General features: G+C 35.0%; 1 protein-coding gene across 3 annotated transcripts in view; it reads right to left on the reverse strand.

Moving 5' to 3' along the window:
* TTC27 (tetratricopeptide repeat domain 27) overlaps window positions 1-23,351 on the reverse strand; it is a 113,298-nt gene that overhangs the window by 72,227 nt on the left and 17,720 nt on the right. For all 3 annotated transcript variants that reach the window (XM_080588441.1, XM_080588440.1, XM_080588439.1), the window contains exons 5-9: window positions 22,858-22,960; window positions 22,180-22,344; window positions 17,813-17,949; window positions 15,388-15,500; window positions 8,569-8,635 (exon numbers count right to left, since the gene is read on the reverse strand). In XM_080588441.1, the coding sequence (XP_080444567.1) occupies window positions 8,569-8,635; window positions 15,388-15,500; window positions 17,813-17,949; window positions 22,180-22,344; window positions 22,858-22,960 (585 nt within the window). The remainder of the gene's footprint in view (window positions 1-8,568; window positions 8,636-15,387; window positions 15,501-17,812; window positions 17,950-22,179; window positions 22,345-22,857; window positions 22,961-23,351) is intronic.

Genomic DNA, 23,351 nt, shown 5'->3' on the forward strand with positions numbered 1-23,351 from the left:
CAAAATCACTTCATGCAAATGACCTTCTGAAATTTTCTTGGATATTTGCTATCTCAAGTAATTTTTCTAAATAACACTTAGCTTATCAACATCAAAGTTACCCTAGTAAAATGCATTTGTGGTTGAAAAAAGAGTGGTGGGGCCTACTGGCAAGAATACTTGCTTTTTTTCTTTCCTTTATTCACAATGTACAGCTTAGTACATGATCAGTACTGAATTGACGTGTTAAATGATTACAAGTAAAATAAATGTACATAACCTACATACAGATGAATTTAAATGTTTTTAAATTAAATTAATTTTAAATTAATTTTAAAATTTTAAATTTAATTTTTAAATTTAATTAATTTATTAAATTAATTTTTGTGAAGTTTTGTAAATTAAATTAAATTGATTTCTAGTCAACAGCACTTGAAAATTCCATTTTACTATTTAAACTTCCTGCTTTTAATAAAAGATGAGAAAGGAAACACAAAAATACCAAAATCAGAGCTGTTTAACCTTTGTTCTTAAGCAAGACAGACAGTACCATGCTTTTCCACAACATACTGAAGTCAACTGAATACTTCTACAAAGGCAGCACAGTGCAAATACACAAGACTGAGATATGTTTCTTGCTGAACAGAACTCAAATGAGGATACGATAAGCATGCGAATGAATATTTTGCTGAATCCAAGCTGTAAGAATTTGTCCAGGAACATTTTTTAAAAACAGGTAAAAACAGATTTACCCTCCTTACTTCTCCCTCCCCTCAACAGCCCTTGGCTTAGTACACTTAGAACTCGATTAAATATTTTTTCTCACAAAGTTCTTATATTGCCCAATAATAAAACCTTAGAAGAAAATTCCAATTAGAAATCCCTTCCAGTACTTTGGCTACCTAAAATTTCAAGATAAAAAAAAACAGGAAAAAACATTAGACATTTTCATAACGAAGCAGGTTCAGATGAACTTAAGACATAAATCTATCTTCTATTTTTCCCAAAGCAGTTAGAATCAAAAAATACTTTGTACCTGGTTTTGTGTTTGTTGGTTGTTTCTTGTTATTTTTTTTCCCCTCTAAGTGGCATTTTAACAATGAGAAATGAATCAAAGACAGTATCAGATTTATATACTTCAGAACTCTTTTGGGGAAAGAAAAAATACATTCTTCATGACTTTAATTAAAGACTATGACATTCTATTTGAAGTAAAAAAATCTGTTACTTTTTCAATACTTCATTTTAATATAGAACAGATGGACTGTTTGGGACACTGATGGAAGCAGTGTTCCACTTCTAGTTCAAACTACACAGATGATAGGAATACAGTAAATTAAACTCATTTGCTTAGAGACAGTAGCAACTGACCAGTGAACAAGAATTCAATTACATTGATTTTTCAGACGCTATGAAACAAGGAAGATTAGAGTCATATTTGAAATGCTTGGTTAGGAACACAACAAATGAAGAGGCAATGTTAAAACTAGGCAAAGAAGACAAGGGCAAGACATTAGGAGAGCTAAATAAACTTTAAAAATAATTCTTCCTCATATACAGTACAAGAACAAAACCATTTCAAAAAACCAAAGACTTGGATTAGCTCTTGTTTGGTTTATCTCTCCCCTCCTCATCCAAACAGAAAGATCACACAACATCACTTCAAATAGAGAAGTGACTACTAGTAGTGATAATATATGAATTGAACTGATCATCAAAATATTGTCAAAACGCGAACATTAAGCACTGCACTGAGTAGTGAGAAGGTCTCATTCCCGTCAGATGATATATCAAGCAGCCTTTTCTTGAATGAGGGGTTTAATTTCATCATCTTGATGCCATGAACTCCAAAACTTTTTTGTTGAAGTAAATTATAATAGTTATAGCTGGTGAAGGACACGAGAGGGGGAAGGGAAGCCTGCAACATGTCAACCAGCTGTCAGAGAGGCTGCTAGAAAAAATAAGTGAGCTGCTGATAGATAAAGATGAAGGAGGAGGGGGAGAAGAAAGGCTGCTGTGGGAAAAAATGTTACTAACTGTCATCAAATTTGCCTGCTTAACTTCGCAAACTCTTAGACAAGAGAATAATCTATTAATATTAAAACATGATTTGCATGTTCTCTTACCACTGTGGTTTCAGTGAGACCACTAAAATCTATTGAGTAATTCTGTACAGACTATATGAAAGAGCAGACTATTCTAAAAAGGAAGGGCAATCCCAAATTTCTTCGCACTCACAATAAACTGGGAATCATCTCCTGTAAGAGATGATGCAAGCAGAGCTGCGGATTCCATGGACTCAGGGAAGAATGCAGACCACAGAGGAGAACAAAGTTGAAAGAGATGAAAGTGTCAGTTATGTTGAAATCTGATATTTGGTAAAATAAAACAACTTCAAACAGACCGTTACTTAATCCCAGTTTTGGAATGGAATGCAAGCTTCCCCCCTGCCCTGCAACACATGCGCTACAGCATCCAGTTAATGTATCCTAAAACATCTAAACACCCACAACAGAACAGCAGCAAAAATAACTGGTAACACTAGGTTAATTTCGTATTCACGATACGTTGTAAATGTAAGTACCAGACACTTGGTGACTCAGCATCCAATAAATCTAGTTGAGCCTTTGCACATGATGCTTCTGTGGAAAGAGGAACCTTCCCTTTTGCTATGCTCCATCTGATTTTCCAGTAATGCGTGATGGACCAGAAAACATACATGCATTAAATTAGCAGCAGTGTTTGGATGCTGACATTCCTGGAAAAGGATTCAGGCTTTTCAGTAAGAGTGCTTAGAAAAAAAAAAGAAAGAAAGAAAGGATAGAATAGCTTTTAATTCATTAACCTAAAGAAAAATAAGTCTTACTAGTGCTATTAGCAGGGCTTTTCAGAGAGAAAGTCTTTGCAGCATAATAATCTTGTAACCAGCAAAGACTATTCAAAATGGGCAACACTGCTTAGAAAAGAAGTGAAAGAAACTTTTTATAAAGCCCACAAAAGTTACAGCAGTAGAGACGCATGGTAATCTTAATGAGCTTTTCAATACTCTTGCTGGTTATAAAACAAAGAAAACTGCAGCGATTTTCTCAGCAGAGAAAAATGCACTGCTTTTATTTAAGCTATATAAACAACTGCTCTTTAGAAACCAAATTGGCATGTTAGTTTTACAGAGATTTTAATAGGAAGACTTAACATTACAAATATCATGTGCTGTGATTTGATTGCTCCCTAGTTCCACATTAATATCACAAACGCGATACAAAAGATGACAGAAACAAAGCATTCCCATTTTCACCCTCTCTCTCCTCCGAAAACCCCTTCTTAGTGAAAAGCAGAAGTAATTCATATACATACACACACACACTCAATGAAATGTGCACTATGATTCTTTGCTGTGATTTTCAAATGCACTATACACACCATCAGTTTCTATTACACTCAAATGCCCACCTTGAAAAAAAATCTGTCCAACTGTTCTCAAATTCCTCAGTAAAAAGAAAGTCTCTTATGGAATTAGTAATTCAACACACTGGAAAAACAAAGGAAGTGATCTATTCCTTCGTATCTGCTCCATCTTTGGAATACATAGTATTCCTTGGATTTTGACAGTCTCCTCCACATTCTCTAGGTCGTTAATCAGACCTTGGTAATCTTCATGGCATTATCGGAACAACTTTAGAATGATCAAGTATTTTTGTTGAAGGAAGGTGAAATATTTATGTACTGTGAACAGAATAAAAGCTATTATTCTTAAAGAGAAAAAATAGCATCAGAAAGACATCCTCACCTGCAGAAAATGCTGATAGACAGAAGAGCTGTCAGAACTTCCTTTGCCCAGGTTTTCATCACGTAACAAATAAACCAACTGCTCTACTCTCCATAAATGACAAAAATCAAGAGAATAATACACCAACGCAGCTAAGTTTGCCAAGATACCTTTTCTTTCACTTCTCATCTTGTACAAAGAATAAAAATAACGGGCTAAGATGTGAGAATCACAATGCAAGAGGCTTCTGGTTCCCAGCCTTTCATTGCTTTTCTTCCTCTGTCTCCTACAGTTTAATACTGCTGCTACCACTCAAAGTCATATGATCATAACCCACTAAGAGAAGAAAAACAACACAATTTTCTCCCACACGACGCTAGGTGCACATCACATTTGCCACACATCTCCTCTCCCCCGGATAAAGTGAAGGCCAGGACAGATGGCAGGGGTAATGTTACAGACCAGCTGTAGCTCCTTAATCCTGGATATTCTGTTGGAGGAGTATTGTATCAGATGATGAAACACTAAATTGACTCTCTAGTATGTACACTATAAGCTATGGTATAAGCTTTCTAGAAAGCTGTAAGAACTTGTATTGCAGAGTATAATCTTAAATATTAGGTGTTGTTTTTAAACGCTTTTTTTGCTTTTGTAAGAAGAAAATGCAATGCCATCTAGTAGTTATTCCTTCCCAGAACCTGAGGTTCTGGGAGTAAACTAAGCTACAAAACCTCCATGTGAAAACAATACTGAGTTAGTTCTTGGATTCCTTGCATCAGATACCTCCTATTTCCTATATAGAGTGCTCTGGAGAAAAAGGTTTATTAAGAGAAAAACTCCAGTAATTCTAACAGAGAAGCACTGGGTTTCAATACTGGGTTACTGTCTCTTTTTTCCTCTCCTGAAAATGGCTTTTTAATGCAATATTCAGTAAGCTAAATCAGAAAGTTTGCCAAATATAATATGCATAACTATGCCTCTGAATCAATTTGTGTGTTATCTGATCTCTAAACACAATCTTAGCTTTCTTGGGAGTCCAAGTGCTTTTTCTTAATAGCATACAAACCACTATAACTGTTGCCGTAAATTCTTAGGCATGAGAATAATAATTTCCTCTAAAAACAAACATTTATTTTTGTGTTTATGAGAGATAAATTTCTTCTGTAAAGATAAATCAACAATTTAACTATAAGCAGAATAAAATATTTCTAATTTCAGATACAGGTTAACAGCTTAAAAGCTGAAATATTACACTGATGACTGGTGAACAGATTTGACTGGAACACCTCAAGCGCTGAAGACCAAATTACTTACCTAATAATCTAATAGGAACTATCCCAGCCAATGAGGTTACATATAGAATTAAACAGGATTTTGTGCACCTCCATACCTTGATGCAAAAGTCAACAATTCTAAAAGTAATTCTTAGTTAAAAACATTAGTACTTTCATGACAATGGCAACTATTCCCAAGTCACTTCAGTAAACAAATAGCAGCAATCATCATCCTTTCGTATTTGTCCGCAATATCCAATTTTTAATAGCGCTGTTTTTAAGACTGCATGGTATGTGGTTTAAAATACATATATAGCCTAAGGATCTAGTCATTTTCGGCTTGTAGAGATATAAATGGGAGTTCAGAATGCTGGTTTGCCAAACTACACTTAATAAAAGGCAGGACCACATCATTTACTAGAATTCACTTTTATCATCCTTTCTCCCTCGTACTATCTGGACCTTAAATCTCTCTGCTAGAAAGAACCTGCAGGTCACATGCATTTGTTTTGCAGTATCCAAAGGAACAGGATCTCTTGATGATCCACTGAACTGTGACAAGTGCCTTAAAATTTCTCAAGAATGCTAGGATATCTTGAAATGCCCTCCTTTCTTCGGGAAAGATAAATTTCAGCAGATATCAGATGAATGCATGACAACCATCTAACCAGCCTGCAGATTTAGGAATCCACATGTAGGCTGAGAAGATGCCTGCTCACACACGCACACACACACATAGTAGTTTAAATGATGCTAAAGAAATTACCATGAGCAGCATTGATATAGGGCTCATTGTCTGTATCACTAGGTTGTACTAAAGCTTAGAAAAATACTTTAAGTACAATCGATAAATTTTGCAGTGCCACTTCCACATTCAGCTGGCAGACACTGTAAGAACCAAGGTCATGCTAACATTCACATACAACATCCCCACTGCCAGGGAGCACAGCAATCTATTTGCTTGCCTCAGTGGCTCAGATGGAACTAAGACACAGAATAGCTCAGAGATTTCACCATGAAATTCTACTGCCCACAATTTCTAGCTGAAGCACAAACACTACAGAAGACACCTTTATTAAAAATAACTTATAGAAGCTCACGTCTGATTTCTGTTTTCAGTTTCAAGGAAATATTTGTCATTGTAATGTTAAAACTCACACTTCTTATTTGTATTTTGGGAGCACAAGTCCAGATCAAAAGTGAAAATAACAGTAAGATTGAATTGTGTCGCTACAGACAGATAATTGGGAAAGTTTAATTAAAGTTTAAAAGAACATTATTCCAATATTGAAATTTATTATTTACTCTATTATTTACTCTAAATGTTAGGTTACCAGCTATATCTTTAAGTCGCTGCTGTACACTAAACTCTACACTATCAGAGAGATCTACATTCCTGTTCATTTATTGCTACAGATCCTTCTGTGTGTTTTTTTTGTTTGTTTGGTTTTTTTTTGCCTGATCAGAGCCCAAAGTGATAGGGAAGCCTAAACATATCTCTCAGCTATATATCTCTGGAGGCATAGCCCCCAACTGCAGAAGTATTTAAGGAGCAAGTTCATCGGCTCTCGTGATTTTTGAGTAATCAGCCACTAGATGGCAGAAAAATGCAGTTTAATTTTCTTATTATGATGAATTCACCCAACAAATCTCTTACATCTCAGGTATCAGGTAATATGATGCCTCAAGCAATGTCAAATACAAGATCTGAGTAAAGCTGATTACCCTTCTTACCTAGTATATGTGCTACCATGACTTTTCCCCTCTGCTGTAAAACCTGAAGAGTGTTTAAATGTTTGCAAATCCAAGTGTTAAAACAAGTAAACCTCACTATAAATTTCATTATTCTGGAACGCATAAAATTATGAGAATAGGAGCAGTCTCATTAAAGATGTTCTGTTACCACAATACCACTCCACTTTCTATTAAAAGGATAAAATACGTGGAGAAGTTAATTCAAGATTCAGGTATATCAGGACCACTTTTCCATCCAAGAATTAGTGGGTGGACTAAGAGGTAGTGGGAAGACTGAAGCAGGGAGTATATAAAAACCCTAGGGAGCTTGACAGGAAATAAAAAGTGAGAAGTAAAATTCTGAGTTTTCACAGATGGCCCTCAATTAAAAACATATTATTTAAACACAAACTGGCCGGGTTTGTTAGAACAAAATTATAATGCACATCTGGAAAATGTATATATCTGCACAACCTTATTTTTGAAAAAAATATACTGTAAGTTTCACAATTTTTTCAAAAATTTGCAATATTAGGTTAACCTGTTTTCTTCATTCCTACTACCTGTTCTACATGGGCTTAATTTTCCTGCTCTCTATTCCAACCTTTCTAAAAAACAAAACAGAACTGTATTGCAAAAAGGACACATTTCAGCAAGTATGAGGATGTAGTCAGAAAGCACTATAGTAATTGCAGAAAAAATAAAGAGACTACACATAACAAACTGTTTCACAGTGATTCACTCAGTTCCCCCCCATTCCTATCTTATGTGTACTGCAGTATCATGGGGTCCTAAACAAGCATGAATTTAAAACCAACCTACTTCACATTCAATTTAATAAAAGAATTAGGATTTTCCAGACAGAACTTCTTTTTTGACCAGAAAAACATTACCATGGTTAACCCTCCTGTCTACAATCCTTTCACATATGTGCAAGTGATACAATTTTATCTAACTTGAAATCTACAAGATTTTTGCTGAGATCTTATTCACAAATTCTAACAAGAACTTACTCTTCCAGATAGTACTGCTATGGAAAATGAGTATAAGGCTGCAAGCTTTGCGTTGGAGAGCAAAGCACCCTATATTGCACTAAAGCTGAAGTCTAACACTGCAAAGCAAGTAAAAATGACAATATAATCACTTTCCTTTTCCTCTTCTTCCCTCAAGTAAACTACTACTGAAAAAAAAAAAAAACCACACAAAAAACCAGAAGGCACTGAGGCAGGGGCAAGCTGTATTTTGTCTTGGTTAAAAAAATACTTTGAAGAAATAGGTAAGTTAGAATTTTGAAGGCTTTTTTGGAAGTTACAGATTTGTTCTGCAGCAAGAAGACAAATTATCCACTGGGCTGGGAAGAAACATGTCTATGTGGAACACCTGATACTTAAACTGAATAGATCTGATAGAAGAAATTTGCAGTTTCTTTTGAAGTCCCCTTACAAAACACAGTTAAAAGAAGAGCACTTTGAACACCAGTGCCATAAAAGAGCTTGTTGTGAAAACGTATGCTTTAACATTACACTGTCATTCATATAGTTAATAAAAACTAAAACAAGTGAAAAATGTTTAGTATCTGCTTTCAGGTGAGATTAAATTTTTAGACGTCAAGCTTATCCCACATGAGGATGATTCAAAATGGGATAAAACTTCAATTCAGTTTCTTAAAATCAGAAAAAAAATAACGAAACAACTGACCACTAAAACAATTTGGTTTACAGTTTCATGATTAATGTGATGGGTAAATTACTGCTTGGTACTTAACTTAAATATTAAATTAAAATGTTTAGTAAAAAGTCCAGATAAGTTACTTACTGAAGTAAAAGCCAGAAGTTCCTCTTCAGTTAACTTGTGTATTGGATTGTTCTTTTGGAAGTCTATACTGTAAAGAAAAGAAATGTATATAAAATAGTGCTTGTTTAGTTTTCAGTATACAACTATGTAGAATAAATTTCTCAAACTTGCAGAAATCTAAAGGATGTTCTGGAAAAATGCTACAATTACAAATGGTACTGCTTATGTGCAGAAAGTGGCCAAGACCTAGGAGAAGTCACGGAAAAAGAGAACCTTTTCATGGGACAAACATATTTCATAGTGTCTTTCCCATTCTAACCTGAAATGTCTTACTGCATTCATGCTTATGGGGTTAAATTTTATGCATCCTAAACAGTTTTAAATCCATTCCCTGTTTTTACAGAGATCTGTTTTCAGTTAAAATTCTACGACTAATTGAACACAGGTTCTTCAAAGCAAAAACATATTAATGCTGAAAAAGTGCTGGAAGGTAATCTCAAACACCCTCTTTCTAGTCACTCAAGCAATATTAACCACAGGAGTCCATCTCTCAACTAAGTGACATTACCACTAACTTGTGTTACACAAAGGGGGAAAGCCGGAAGAACACAGAGATAAGATATAACGTTATTTTGTTTGTAGTTGAACATTACTGTTTAGATGAAAAATAAATTGCGTTTGCAACTCTATATGGGTGGATGGTCTCCTTAGACAACATTCCTCCAACACTTAAAAATGTACTATAAGAGATACCTTATATCTCTTACAGCATATATGGCAGAAACACCAACCAGGTTACAATTCAAGTTCCCTGTGAAAGTAAGAGATATCAAGTGATAATAAATATTAAATCGTACTACAGAGCATGGATCATCACCAAACATACATAATAGCTACGTATGTATGTATAAAATCAGCACACTGTTCCTTGAACTCTGCAACAGGCTTCATTTCATAAGAAAGAATTGCAAAAAGTTTATTAATTGTGATGATGGGTCATAGAAATTATGTTCCTTTTACGTATTTTACTTTGGAGAAAACATTTTACCTGAGTCTAACTTCATTCTTGCTATAGTGTTAATTTTTATACGTATTATATAGTTACCATTGCTGTCTAATGAGTTTACCAGGTCTTCAAACTTGAGTATACTTAGAAAGACAATACATAAACTGTAAAAAGGCCAGAGTGCCTGATGTGTTTTGTTTTTTCTTCTAAAAAAATTAGGAAGTATTAAGCCATAATAAAATAATTCTAAGAAAAAGAGTGAAGCTCTCAATATAGGAAAATAATTGATGCCATTCAAGCACTCATCTCTTTACCTTTACTTGCCCACAGAAAGAAAAATAATCATTTGTGTAGCACAGAGCCAAGACTGCTTCTTGATGGCATAGGTCTCTTGCACATTCCACCTCCACTAAGTGGAAGACCAAGGAAAATATATAGGAAAAGAGAGTTCCCTCGAGATCGCTGCTTCAGCATTTCTCAAACAGCCATTCTTTAGAAACCACTAATATTCATCTGACTAGAGGAGCCTAGGAATGAGTACAGATGCAACATTCAGGAAATTAAGGGATGTGACTGAAATAAATTCCACTCCGACAAAGTAAATGGCATTTGTTCAAAGGACTGCAGCCAAATACAGGTATGCTGAGACACAGCAAAAGCATAATTACACTCCCCTCTGAGATTCAATTTCCTATTTCTAACAGGAGATAAAATCCTTGGACCCCTCTTCCTTTGCAGCTTAGGAGATCTATTGTTCAGATGTGCTTTTCTTGATGTTTTCTTACCAAATTTCCTCTACATTTCAACTGGGAGACAAAACAAGGCTACCAAAGTAAACAGAATCGTGCACCCCATTTTCTAATTTTATTTTTTTAAATGAGCTACCACGGACCTAAGTGGCAAATGGGAGCTACTCTACCATTTTATTAAAAAAGTGACATTTAAAATCGTTATGTAAGGTATATAATAGAGAATCTAGAAGGATACCAGGCTTAGAGCTGATAACTGTTCACTGTAACATGAGCCAAAAGAATCGGTTGCTCAAACCTAAACTGAAATTATCTAACTGCAGTCCTTTAAGATTGAAGGCTTTTTTTTTTTTCCCCTTTCTCTAAGTAATAGCAACAATCCTCTGATCAATCAACTGAACAGTTATCCAGTAGCAACACAGGCACCTAATAAAGCATATTGGGTGGGTTAGGAGGCGAGAGAGAATGGGCATTACTCATGAGAATTTTTTTGAAAAAGATTTGCTCATCTTTCCATCTATAGAGGAGAAAATGACCGGAGTAGTTGAAAAACAACAGTTTATATAGCAGAAGAAAGCCTGAGAGATCTTCCAACTCATCTTCCTGCTCTGCATATCTACGTAACTTCAGACCTCCCACGATGGAGGTTCCACTCCCTCTTCACGTACCTTCTGCTGATGTGTCATAACATCTGGCAGCTTGAGCAAGCTGTATGAGTGTGGCCTCACAGAAATTGTGCTTCTGGTAGAATAGCGATGAGAAAGGGCTTAGAATAGCAGACCTTGTCAACTCCCTGTACATTAGCTATTACAGTAACACATTTTTCCCCTTCCTCCTACATAAGATAGATATGTTATTGATTTTAATTTTTATTTTGAATATTTTAGACAACACTGCTAGGGAACAAATCTGTCACATATCATTTTTCCTTTCCTTAAGAATTTTCTTTATGGAAATAGGAAAGTAATACAGAATTGTTCTGCTTTAGTTACTTCTGTCCTTGTATAAACTCAGCTGCTAGCAGAAATAATCAGCTTAAATGAGAACACAACGTAGTCAACTAAAATCACTAAACATTAGTCACTAATATAAACATGACTTCAGGTGAAAATTAGCAGCAAGTTTCCCTCTCAATGGCAAAAAGAAAAAAGAAAAGGTTAAAAAAACAGCTGCAAGAAAACTTCAAATATAACAAGAGCACTGCAGCAGCTAGGCAACCAGAATGTTAAGTGACACGACTGCAGCTTTTGAATCACATGGGTAAACCAAGGTACAGCTACATTTTGACAAAATTGCAACTTCTTTTTCTATGTCCTAAAAAAACACTGATTCAAGCAGAAAGGATTAATCCTCTCCCTCTTCTAGGACAGATTTCAGATTTTTGTCACAGCTTTAAGCATATAGATGCAGATCTTCCAGCTCAAAACCAGTGATAAAATAGGTCTCTAATTTCCATTTCTGCCACATCCATGTACAATGTTTTAAGATACATAAGTACAATACATTGAAAGACAAAGGAGAAAAACTAAATTGTTCTAATGGTTTACCATACCAAATCAAATTTAAAGCTGTATTTTAAATCTGAACTTGTATCTAGAATAGAAATGTAGCTTTAAGCATTTATAACAACTCTGTCAGTTCTTGTCAATGTACTTTTCAAATATTTCACTTCTGTACAACCTGTATTTGTTTTGATTTCAAGGATGGGTTAAGCAGTTCACTCCAGACAACTTCTGGAACTGAAATCAGAGTGGAATTTAGGATCTGCTGGCTGTAGGATATGCGATCACATGCCTCTTCATAAGAATACAAAGAGAAGTCACTAATCACCACAAATGGTCAGCCATACCAATAGATAACATCACCAGTGGAATCTTGCATAAGCTCTGTGCTATCATGCGTGTTATAATATTCATAAATAAACTGGAAAAGGAGAATATATGAGGTGAGAAAACTCACAAATGATATGACATTCTTTGAGGAAGGAAGGATGCGAATAGGCTGTGAGGAGCTGCAAAAAGATCTTACAGGATGGAGCAAAAAGGTAATAAAATAAAAATGCCAAGTGATGCACAATGGGAAAACCAGTCCTAGCATCACATAAACTGGTAGGGTTTGAGAATTTCTGTTCAGCACCTGTTTAGCATTGCAGCTGCATGAAAACATTAGTCCAGTACCGGGCAGCAATCAAAAAGGCAAATAAAAAATGTAAGGAATTAAGAAAGGAATAGAGAATACAGGAGGATATATTTTATGAAGTACATCATCATAACAAACACATATAAAATATGGTGTATAGCCTTTGTACACCCAAGAATAGTATGTTCTATTTTGGAGCTTTCATTTCAAAAGCAGTAATTCAGTATTGGAAAAGGTTCAGAAACAGACATCAAGAACGATCATTATTTTATGACAGTGAATTATGATGTTTTAAGTCTTATAGACAAAAACATAACTTCTGCAAAATGACTGAGTGATTAGGCTAGGATTAACACCAAGGAGGTACATCGCATAGGTTCTCAAAACTGTTAGCAAAACAGAGGGTGGCTAGGGACTGACAGCTCATCATCTCTTCCAGTAAGAAGTAAGTCAGTAAAAGAAGTTATTGAGAAACAAAACTGGAAGGGTTGTTGGGGGTTTTTTTTGAGCAGTTGACATGAAATATGTAGACAGAGGTCTTTGCCAAAGGATGTTTCAGATGTAAGAAATTTTACAGGGACTCAAAGTAAGATTATGAGTATTTAAGAGATCCACTGAGGGCTGCTATATAAACAAGCCAGATTAGGCTCATGAAATCACCATTTAGAGGCAACAACACGTGTGCCCTGTTCTTACTTACCCTTAGGCATCTTCTTAAAGCCACTCTTGAAGACAGTACTGAGTTAGATGGATGGTGACAACTAATGAGTTTTGGCTTGTTTATGTTTCCTGATGCATTACCTCTCTGCAAGTACAGATAATGCAAATCCAAGTTCCTCCAGTATCTACTTAAAACTACAGATAACTAGCATGAGATAAGTGAAGAACAGATAAGTCAGACTTCACAAATCTATTTTTATAAGTATTTGCTATATTTCTATGCAGTTTCACCAGCTGTGTTGGTTTTGTTAATGAAAAAGATCCAAACCCAATGAATTTATCACTTTACAAGCATTTTCAAAGTTTTACAAAGGTTTTTCAATTGACTTTTTAATTTGAGTATTCCGAAGAGCAAGACAGGAAGTTCATTTCCCAAGCGGAATCTCTTCACACAGCTGTGTGCACAGCAATATACTTTGTGGCAATGATTTTAAACAGCCATAAAATAACCATGGTGAGATCATTATACTGTCCGGCACCTGTAATAGGTTTATTCAAAAAATAATAAAAATAAAAACTTGCACTTAGATGATACTTCTGTGAAGATGGGTCGGACTGCCAAAACCAATATAACAGAAAAACTTTTGCCACCAATAAATGCTGTCCAAGATTTTATTTCACATCTTTTACTTTCACAGAACAACATGTGTAAGCCCTGGCCTTCCTCAGTTACTTTTATGTAATCTCTTCTAACTAAACAGCTTGGAAGAGTGAAAGCTCTCTTATCAAAACAGATAAAAGCAGTTGTTTACCTGCTGTTGCCTTGCACTTCTGATACAACCTACAAAGCATGATCTCACTATAAAGTGCAAGGAAGGCTGCAATCTGATATATCATGAAGTACATGATCCATCTTACCTAACTTTAGCCATGTAAAATTCAGGCCTTTAATCTCTGTTGTCTGTGCTTCCTTCAGAGTCACTGCACAGATACAGATAAATGTAGGAATAAATGTATTCTAACATTTCCAGAACATGGCTGGCTATCAAATCTTGACTCTATCTATGACTCAAATAGCTTCAGACATTTAATATTATCCCACCCACTGAATACCACTCAGTGGCAATTACCATATATATGGAGAAGCAACACAGAAAAAATTTTTTTGGCTCTTCTCCTTTCTTAAACAAGCTTCTTTAAACAAGCTTCTTGCTTTGAGTCCTGCCTAATTTACATGCCACTTGGATTAAAACTTACACAAACAGCAGTCAAGATAGTTTCTAGCCACTATTCACAGCGTGACAGGGGTGATTACAAAATGACATGCTGTGGTCAAGAAATCTACTGTGCTGCCAGTCAGGGTCAAATTCTATCCTTTGAAAACAAGAAGACCAATACAGAATAAGATTTTCATTCTGGACGGTGGAAGGATACTATAGTCTGAATATAAGACAATACTGTGTTAGAAAATGAGGTGCACGTGAAAATGTCTTGCATGAAGTGGAGGACAAGAGACGGGGATCAGACTTAAAGGCTAGAACTGACTGTTCACTCCTCTCTTTTGTCCCTGAATTGGATCTAGATGTGGCCTTGAAAAGAAAGCAAGTTCAAGTCTTTAGAAATGAAGAAAATATAAAGTCATGGTACATACTCTACTTGTGAATTTCTGACTATAGTGGGTAGGCTGAAACCAGAGACATGCAACTTCACATTTAACTTAAACTATATAGCCAAGCAAGTGTCTGAGCCTTCAAAAAGCTGTAGTCTGAGAAATATGCTTACAAAAGGTAACAATTTTCTCTCTACTAATGACTCACTTCACTTTATGCAAGAAAAAATAAGAGAGGGGAGAAATAGCTTGAAGTATTCCCATTGCAATGAATAGAGGGGAAGAGTTTTCCTTCAAAGACACAGATGACTGTCACAAGAAGCTGACCATTGCAGACTCTGAAACATATTTTGAAAATTTGCCGAAGTATGATCACAATATGGTAACTAATTGCCACTTGACATTTAAAAGATGATTAAACTGAGACACAAAGATGCTTTCTCAAGGATTAAAAAAAATCATACAGCCATTAATGAAATATCTCTGAAAATCTGTTCTGGACATTAATGTCCACCCTGAGGAAACTGAAAATTTAATTCAAGTATAACGTGATTTGTTTTTTAGCCAGATCACATAAGTAAGGAAAAAAACTCCTGCCAATTACCACTTTCTTATTTCCCCACCGTAAGAATAGTATGAGTTTTGTTTGTTTTTTATGTAATTAAGGAGTAACTTACCAAATTCCAAGGATTACAGCAAGCTCTTCTGCACACAAATCAGGTACCTGGTACTGATCAGCATCTGCTAATTTTATCTCATTAAGCACTGTATCATCATTTAAATCACAGTTCTGTTGGAGGAATAACATACATTTTCAACTAGAAACAGTTTCAAAGAAATTTATGCCTTTACAATGTGAAAAAAATCGTTTGTAAAGGTAAAACAAACATCAGAAAATGATAAAATTACAAGTAATTTTTAATGACCTTAAAACTAATCAAATGCTTTTGGTGGTGGTGCTTTTTTCTTTTTCTTTTTTTTTTTTAAACATACCATTTCATATCGAGAGTCCTTATGTATCACCTCAAGCCTGAGGTTTTCCTTTCACAGGAATAGTCAGTTTAACCAAATGTGCACTTGTGGATCATTTAATGATTCTGAAGAAAGTTGACCTGCGAGCAGAATTTACAAACTCAAATGCAATGCATTTTAGTACAATCTGAGATATTTTATCTGCTCAGCACCAGACAAAAGTAGGAAGCTCTTGGCCAGACATCAACCCAGCTAACAGTCTAATAACTGGTCACATCGCTATAATGGTTTTATTTTGAATGGAATGCAATTACTGACCATTTAATTACAAAATAACTTGTTCAGTCATCTTCCTGAAAAACAACAAGGGAAGAAATTTAGAACTAAGAACTCCATGAATGGAGATGAAAATCAGAAATTATGACCAGCCACAGCTTGGCCTTTACACAAACTCACAGGTTTTGTAAGTCTCTTTAAAAATTTTCCTCTCATCCAGAACAATTGCTATTTTCAGACAGAGTATTTTACTTTATCTGCAAATGGTAGATGTTATATAACAACACTGAAAATGGGAATCAAATTTCCCTATAACTACTTTTCAACAAGATCACAGGCCTTTTAGCTTTCCACATGCATCATCTGCGAAGATTCTCAACAACTCTCAAGACTTAGCTTCCATACAACTTTCAAAAGTAGTCTTTTAAAAGTCTACAAGATACATCGAACACCTGGCCTAACTTTGGAGAATCAACGCGGTTGCCAGTAGCTTTTGGCAAATGGAAAATAGCATTAACTCCAATTTTGCCTAAGAACTTCAAGATACATCCAGAGATGACAAATTTGAGACCAGACCTTGCAAAAGAAAAACTGGGATCCATTGTTAAAAAAATTACACGAAGTTGACAAATGACATTAAGAAGTTGTATTTTAATAATTATTTATCAATAAAGACATACTAGAAAATGGAATAAAAAAATTGGACTGGGGAGTCTACTTAGCCAAGCCCGGTCTAATATCTGTGACAGAACACCCACACAAGGTTAATAACATGTTTGAATTTGAAATACCTCTGATTTTCCTCAAAGAAGGACATGGTTCTACCAATACTATGTTTTTGAGATTCCGACATATAAAACACACAAATAAAAGGTTTTGATTTTTTTTTTTCCAATAGTAGACCATGAGAACAGAAAGCCTAACTTCTTAATAGTCTGAGTAACTTATGATGGAGTTGTATAACAGTTACTCAGATACGCATAAAATTCAACTCCCTCCTTGAAGATTACAAGATTAGATTTAGAAACACTAAAATCATTCCTAGTGCCACATTTCTACTTTTCAGAATGAGTAGATATAGTAGATTAGAGTTTGCTAGAGTTTGGAAGCAGAAAGTTATTGTCGATTTCTTTTGCTTAAGATCCCTGCATGACATGGAAGTCTGTTAAGACAAAACCTTTTTATAATGATTCTCTAGCTTAAAGAATAGATCTCGGACCATAACGCCCCAGCTTCTCTCTGATCTCTTCAGAAAGTCCAAATAACTTTAAATCCTGACTAGAACTTCTCTTCGTGAAGGGAAAAACGCCCCCCAAAACAGTTCAGTGGCTGTTGAGCCATTTGTAATTCAAGTCATCACATCCACCCTTAAGACCAGTTAGGCCAAATTGTGTAATTCATACCAGTATAAGCAAGTAGACCAATGCTCCATCTTCACACTGTTCCTACATGTGCCTGTCAGCCCTCAGGCATCTGTGTTTTTCCTTGACGCCTTCCAGGCTATCTTGAAAATCAGTCTCTCACCTGTTTTCCTAACTATTATTCTTATTCACTAGAAATCAATACAAACTCCAGAAAAATATATTTGCAAACACGCTCTTAGTTGCAAAGCCACATCTTTGGATGGAGAAACGTGTCTGGAGACAGCTATCTGTGGTTTTACCACATCCTACACTTTGGACAAACATCTGTCTCGTCTTTTCCAAAAACTTTCAAAAATCATAAGTTTCATCTAGGTACCACACACTTGCACACACATGCAAACACCAAAGAAAATCTTAAAAGTATTTTAATTAATTAAAAATCCCAAATAGATTTTAAGAAATTAAAAAACATCTCCTCTCAAATACATACCATTGTTAGGTTTTCTAGAGGAGTAGGTGCTGGACTTAGTTCACTATGAGGAAGGAGGAATTCATCTGTTCTTTGGACATCCACTATAAGCTGTGCTACATATTTTTCCTGAAATCGTGTTCTCTTCCCCAAAGCACCTACAGAAAATTAATACAAGTTTATATTAGTGACCACTAAAAAACCGTAATCCCATCATAGAAAGGGATCCCATCCCATCAAGAAACTTGCTCACAAAAAAAATGCAAAACAAAAAGAGAAACACATTGAGTTAACCTTTAAATCAGTGGTGTTTAACTGATCTGCTTACAATGAACTACGTGTATTCTCACTGCTTACTACAATGTTCAAAGAAAAACATTAAAAATATATAAACGCAACTAGATAGGTCTTGCAAAGCCCATCTTATGTAAGTTTCCTACAACCCACAATATTGCCCCTTGAAAACCCACAATATTGCCTCTTGAAAACCCACAACAGCCAAATTTCACCAGTTCCTTACAGCAAAATACAAGCAATACACTGCAAACAATTAGTCAATTTCCCCACTAAAAGGTACTGACAACATGGAAACATTTAGGTAAATAAAAATCTCCTAATGTCTTATAAAGCAACAAAGTTTCCAGATGGAAACAGTTCAGTGTCTGAATGCTTCTGTGGATTGGTAGAACGTTTGGGAAAATATGATCACAAGATGGACGGTATTTTTCAAAGCCCGTTCACTTTTTTTCCTAGGGCTACATCGTTTTTTTAAGCACATGAGTTAGATGCCCGAACCAAATGTGGGATGATGGAAGAAAAACTGGGAGGAAATACAAATTTTGAATTTTCCTTCAGTTTTGCATCTTTTCCTTTACATTTTATTGCACTAACTAGATAGTTTACAAATAAATTCTTCTCAAGGAAACACCTTTGCTTGCTGTTACTGAAGTTCATATAACTAGTTTTAATGGATATGATGTTTTTGCAATTGTAGTTTACAGCTACAGTTGTACAGTTTACAGCTACATTTGAAATATTTTAAATATTTTAAATATTTTAAATATTTCAAATGCACTACGTGAAAGTCATCTTAACATTTCTTTCTTCAGTTCTTTATGAGACACTCAGACAACTTTTAATAAGTTTTTAGGATAGCAACTGACATTTATACCAAATAGAAAAGAAAAAAAATAGCTGTACTTCCATTAGCAACCTGTTTCCACGCTGCAATCAGGGAAGTCACAAAACAATTTCAGAACAGTAACTTAAAAATAATGAGACCTATCCACTCCCAAAATAGAGCTAAAAACTACAAAATTTGGAGGTTTGCTTGTTTACTATGATACAACGCTCTGGTAACGTGAACTGTGAAATCAAATATAAGGAAAAGGAGAACTGAATACTGACCCACTGTTCTTTTTGCAGAGCCAATTGAGATAAAAAGTTTTTAATTTCATTATTGTTTTGAAAATTTGCAGTACATGAGAACTTTGACATAAAGACGATTGACTGCTCGTGTGTTCAGTGGGCAAATGCCAAGGGATGAGGCCACTGTCAGTAAGAATCGTCTGGCACACACGCTGTAATAGCACTCGCTCCTTTTTCTTCCAGGAGGTGGAAGGAGAGCATTAGGGAAATGAGTAATTAAACTGATTACTCCTTTTCTGCCAGTCACCCCTTTTAATGGGAAAGTCCCGTGTTAACAGTTTATGAAGGAAAGTAAATGGTTCTAAAAATAGCACCTTACAATCGCATTGGGGCGGTCAGGGTAGGAATAGAGACCAGGCAATGATTCATACTAATTTTACACAGTACCACTCAATTCTCAATTTTAATAATGCTTGTAACCCATTATGCTGTAATTCACTTCCTATTATGCCTTATTGCTTAAACAGATAAAAAAGCACTCACAAAGCTACGTTTGTTACTGACAAATTTTAAATTTTACTCACTACCAAGTAGAAGCTGCGATGCTTTCACACTCTGAGATAGCTCCCCACCTTTCTTTCTTTTTTTTTTTAAGCAAAGAATTCCTTAGTATTACAAGGAAAACACACATTTTCCAGATCAAAATGATTATTATGTATTTAAGTTGGGGGAAAATTTTGCTTGCTTTATACCACCAGAAAGAATCACAAAGAAATAGGGAATCTACACATCAGAGATTTTACTTTCTGTCCTATATTAAAAGTGCCCATTACTGGGCATGAAAACAGTAAATGGACAATATGTGGATTTCAGGGTTTAGCATTATTAATCCTTCATATCTGATCATTTTAAATTTATTTTGGATTACCACCGCTCATTTTAGTAAATTTGTAAGCGAGAAGGACTACAGTCTTTCACTGACAACTGTTTTGTAGTTATTGGTGATTGTGACTTGCTGTGAGGGATATAAGGATGCTCTTCAATAAATGATGAATACGGGACAGACCTGGATTACTGGGACTAAAAAATACACAAGCCAAGAACAACTATGATTTATTCACGCATTTCTAAAATAACTTGCAAAAAATACTGGTTCTAAGTTCTTTATAAAAGCAGCATAAATTCCCATGCCGTAATAAAATCTTTAGTCAGTAAGGATTACAATCCCAGAAGAATGAAAAACTCTCAAAATCTTTTCCTAAAATGGAAATTCCTTCCCAAAGCCATAAAAATATCTTTGATAGAGGCTGAATTTTTACAGCAAAGCAAAGTCATTTTTGATGATGTAACATTCCTTCCATTTACCCAAAATATGCATGTCAAATGAATTTGTCTAGAATGCCAACAATTCCCACATGTTCAGTTCATTTCATCTGGCTTTCAGGTTAGACATCCTTCATAACTATTCTAATATATTTATGGAGATAAGGCACAGAACTTTTAGGAATTTCACAGCAACATTCTTTTAAGACTGTATCATTGTAATCTCTCTCTGGGACTAGCGTAACCTCTTGGTATAGTCATTAAAAATGCAAATAATTCCATAGCACCCTCTCACCCCCCAACCAGCCACCCACCTCCCCCTCCAAAACCCAGCTTTTCCCTAGGTTAGATTTATGGAGATAATTAGTTTTTAGATGAATAATCTCTTTTAAAGAAAAGAACATACTCCTCAAGCAACTTGAGGAATATCAGCTGCATAGCCATCCGGCACTTCAATTTTACCTATTCTTAGTTTATTGAATTTTTATAGCCTGATCATCATCACAGACACTGATCTTTTAAATAAAAACAATAAAAATTGGGTTAATTTTAAACAAAACCAGCTTATATTATCTATTTTGCAGCAAATGTCACACATACAGTATGTCACATATAGGAATAATTTCCATATTTAAATTAATTATATTTCAATCGATCCCACCTTTTTTCCTATGTTTTAGACAGATACCATCAAATATAATCAATTCAATCATAGTTATGCAAAATATTATGCCACAAGATTTTCTTGACAGATTTTTCAGTTAATCTTTAGAACCTTTGAGTAAATGAGCATGGAGTTCTACAACAATTCCAATTTATTTTTAATTAAATATTAAATTGGTTAAGGACATAAGCAGAAGCAGGTATAGCTCCAATCTAAATATAAAGGAATAGCTAGCCTTTTTACAGTGGTGTAATTGATAAGGGGGCTGCAAGTTTCACTTCCTTGATCCTTTCTACTAACAATTTTATAGAAAAAAATGGATGCACATTTTTTTCCATTTCTTCCCAGACAGAACCTAAAGCTCTCACACAAGAAAATTGTGCATTTTGTGTCATTTTGTTTACTCAGCAGAACCAGACAGGCCAAACCTTTCTACATCTATACATGGAATTTTAAACAAAGTTACAAGTGCAGCAATCTGATCTTTGGGACTCCAGAGAATAGATTCTGAAAGGATAATTTTAAGATCTCTATACTGATTGAATCCTTGATATTTCTGTTTTCTTTTCTACTTATTTTCTGTGGTGACAACAGTTTCAAAAGTGACTTTTAAATGCAACTTACATGGAACAGATCTAGACTAGTGGCATAAAATGACTTCATCATATAAACATGCAGACTTCTTTGTAAGTGTATAGCAACCCCAAATATGTATTCACCACCACAACCACACCAACTAATTTTAGGAGTCCTATAACAGACACAACTAGACCTAGAATTTGATAGACTGATGAAATACAACAAGGAAGGATTGTAATACTACAGCTGCTCGGACACTCATGTTAAGGACGACATTGTAACTGGACGGTATGTTTCTCTTCCTTCTTCCAAGCTATGCTAATTCTTAAGACAAACCTTTAAGAAGTCAAGAATTTTCAAAATACATTTCTTTATTTGGACACGTTAAAAAAAGAAAAAACAAGTTAGTTTGGTCCAACCAATCAACTTTCACAGACTGTACAAGCAAACTTACCTGTCAGATTAATCTGCAGTTTTGTTATGTTTTTGGCTGTATTGAAGCATTGTTTAGCTTTTTTGTACTCATAGTAATACAAAAATGTATAGGCACACTCAAGATTGAACTGAACTGCTAAGTGACAGCCTTCACTGCCTGTGAAGAAAGCTTCTGCTTCTGCCACTGCAAACCAAGAAAAAGAAAAGCTATTAGGATACAGTCCAGGAGAATTTTAAAATTACATGTAAAATACCAGCAGAGGAGGTCTGTTATGCTTAAAGCAAACCTCCACACATTTATAAACACACACTCAAGTGTATAAAAGGTATGTCCATTAAAAAAAAAAAAAGCTTCAAAAAGTCTTTTATCTCAGAACCGCTATTAGAGTAAGAAAAAACAAAAGTTTAATATTCTTTTATACTTTACAGTAAAGCTGAGTTGGAATATTGCTCTTGAAATAAATATCCAACTCAAATCTTGAATCTGCATAGGAAATCAATAGAAAACCTTTGCCTGCAATCACATTCTCATCTTCATCTTACAGTCTCAAGAACAGCATGTGCCACAGAAATCCATGTCAATTTAAGTCAATTCTCGTCCTTCTCCACTCTCTGTAGTTACATAAAAACTCCCATCCCACAAAGATATTTTAAAATTGATGCTGTGGGCAAGCAAAACACATAATTAGAAACATACTTTGTTTTATACACGTCTGGGCAAGAGTAAATAGCTCAGGTGATCTCTCCTCTAACAACTGCTGGTGAATATTCACACATCTTAGAGTCCACCAAGGTAATGTCTGAAAGAAAATAAGGATAGTTCAAGTGAACAACAAATACAGGTTTATTTTTTTTTTTTTATGAAAAAGTGGCTTTAAAATATAGACTTACTTATCTACTAGATGGTCATTTCTAGAAAAAAATAAAACCAACTAAAATAGCTGGCTTATGTAAAAAGTGGGCAGTGACCTAGCATAAAGATGAAGATATTCAAGCAGCTCTACAATGCTCTAACAGAGTTTGATGGGCTTTGCTTCTGTTAATTTCTCTACCTGTTCTCTGAACCCAGCAAATCTTTATGACCACAATCTGGTAAGAAACTTTGTGAACAGGAGATAAAAGAAATACCTGTGTGTACTTATTTTGGACCAGCCACTTGCTACTTTGTTTTTCATAACTCCGAATTCTTGT

Source organism: Anser brachyrhynchus, assembly GCF_964034855.1.
Source record: "Anser brachyrhynchus genome assembly, chromosome: 3".
Taxonomy (NCBI): domain Eukaryota; kingdom Metazoa; phylum Chordata; class Aves; order Anseriformes; family Anatidae; genus Anser; species Anser brachyrhynchus.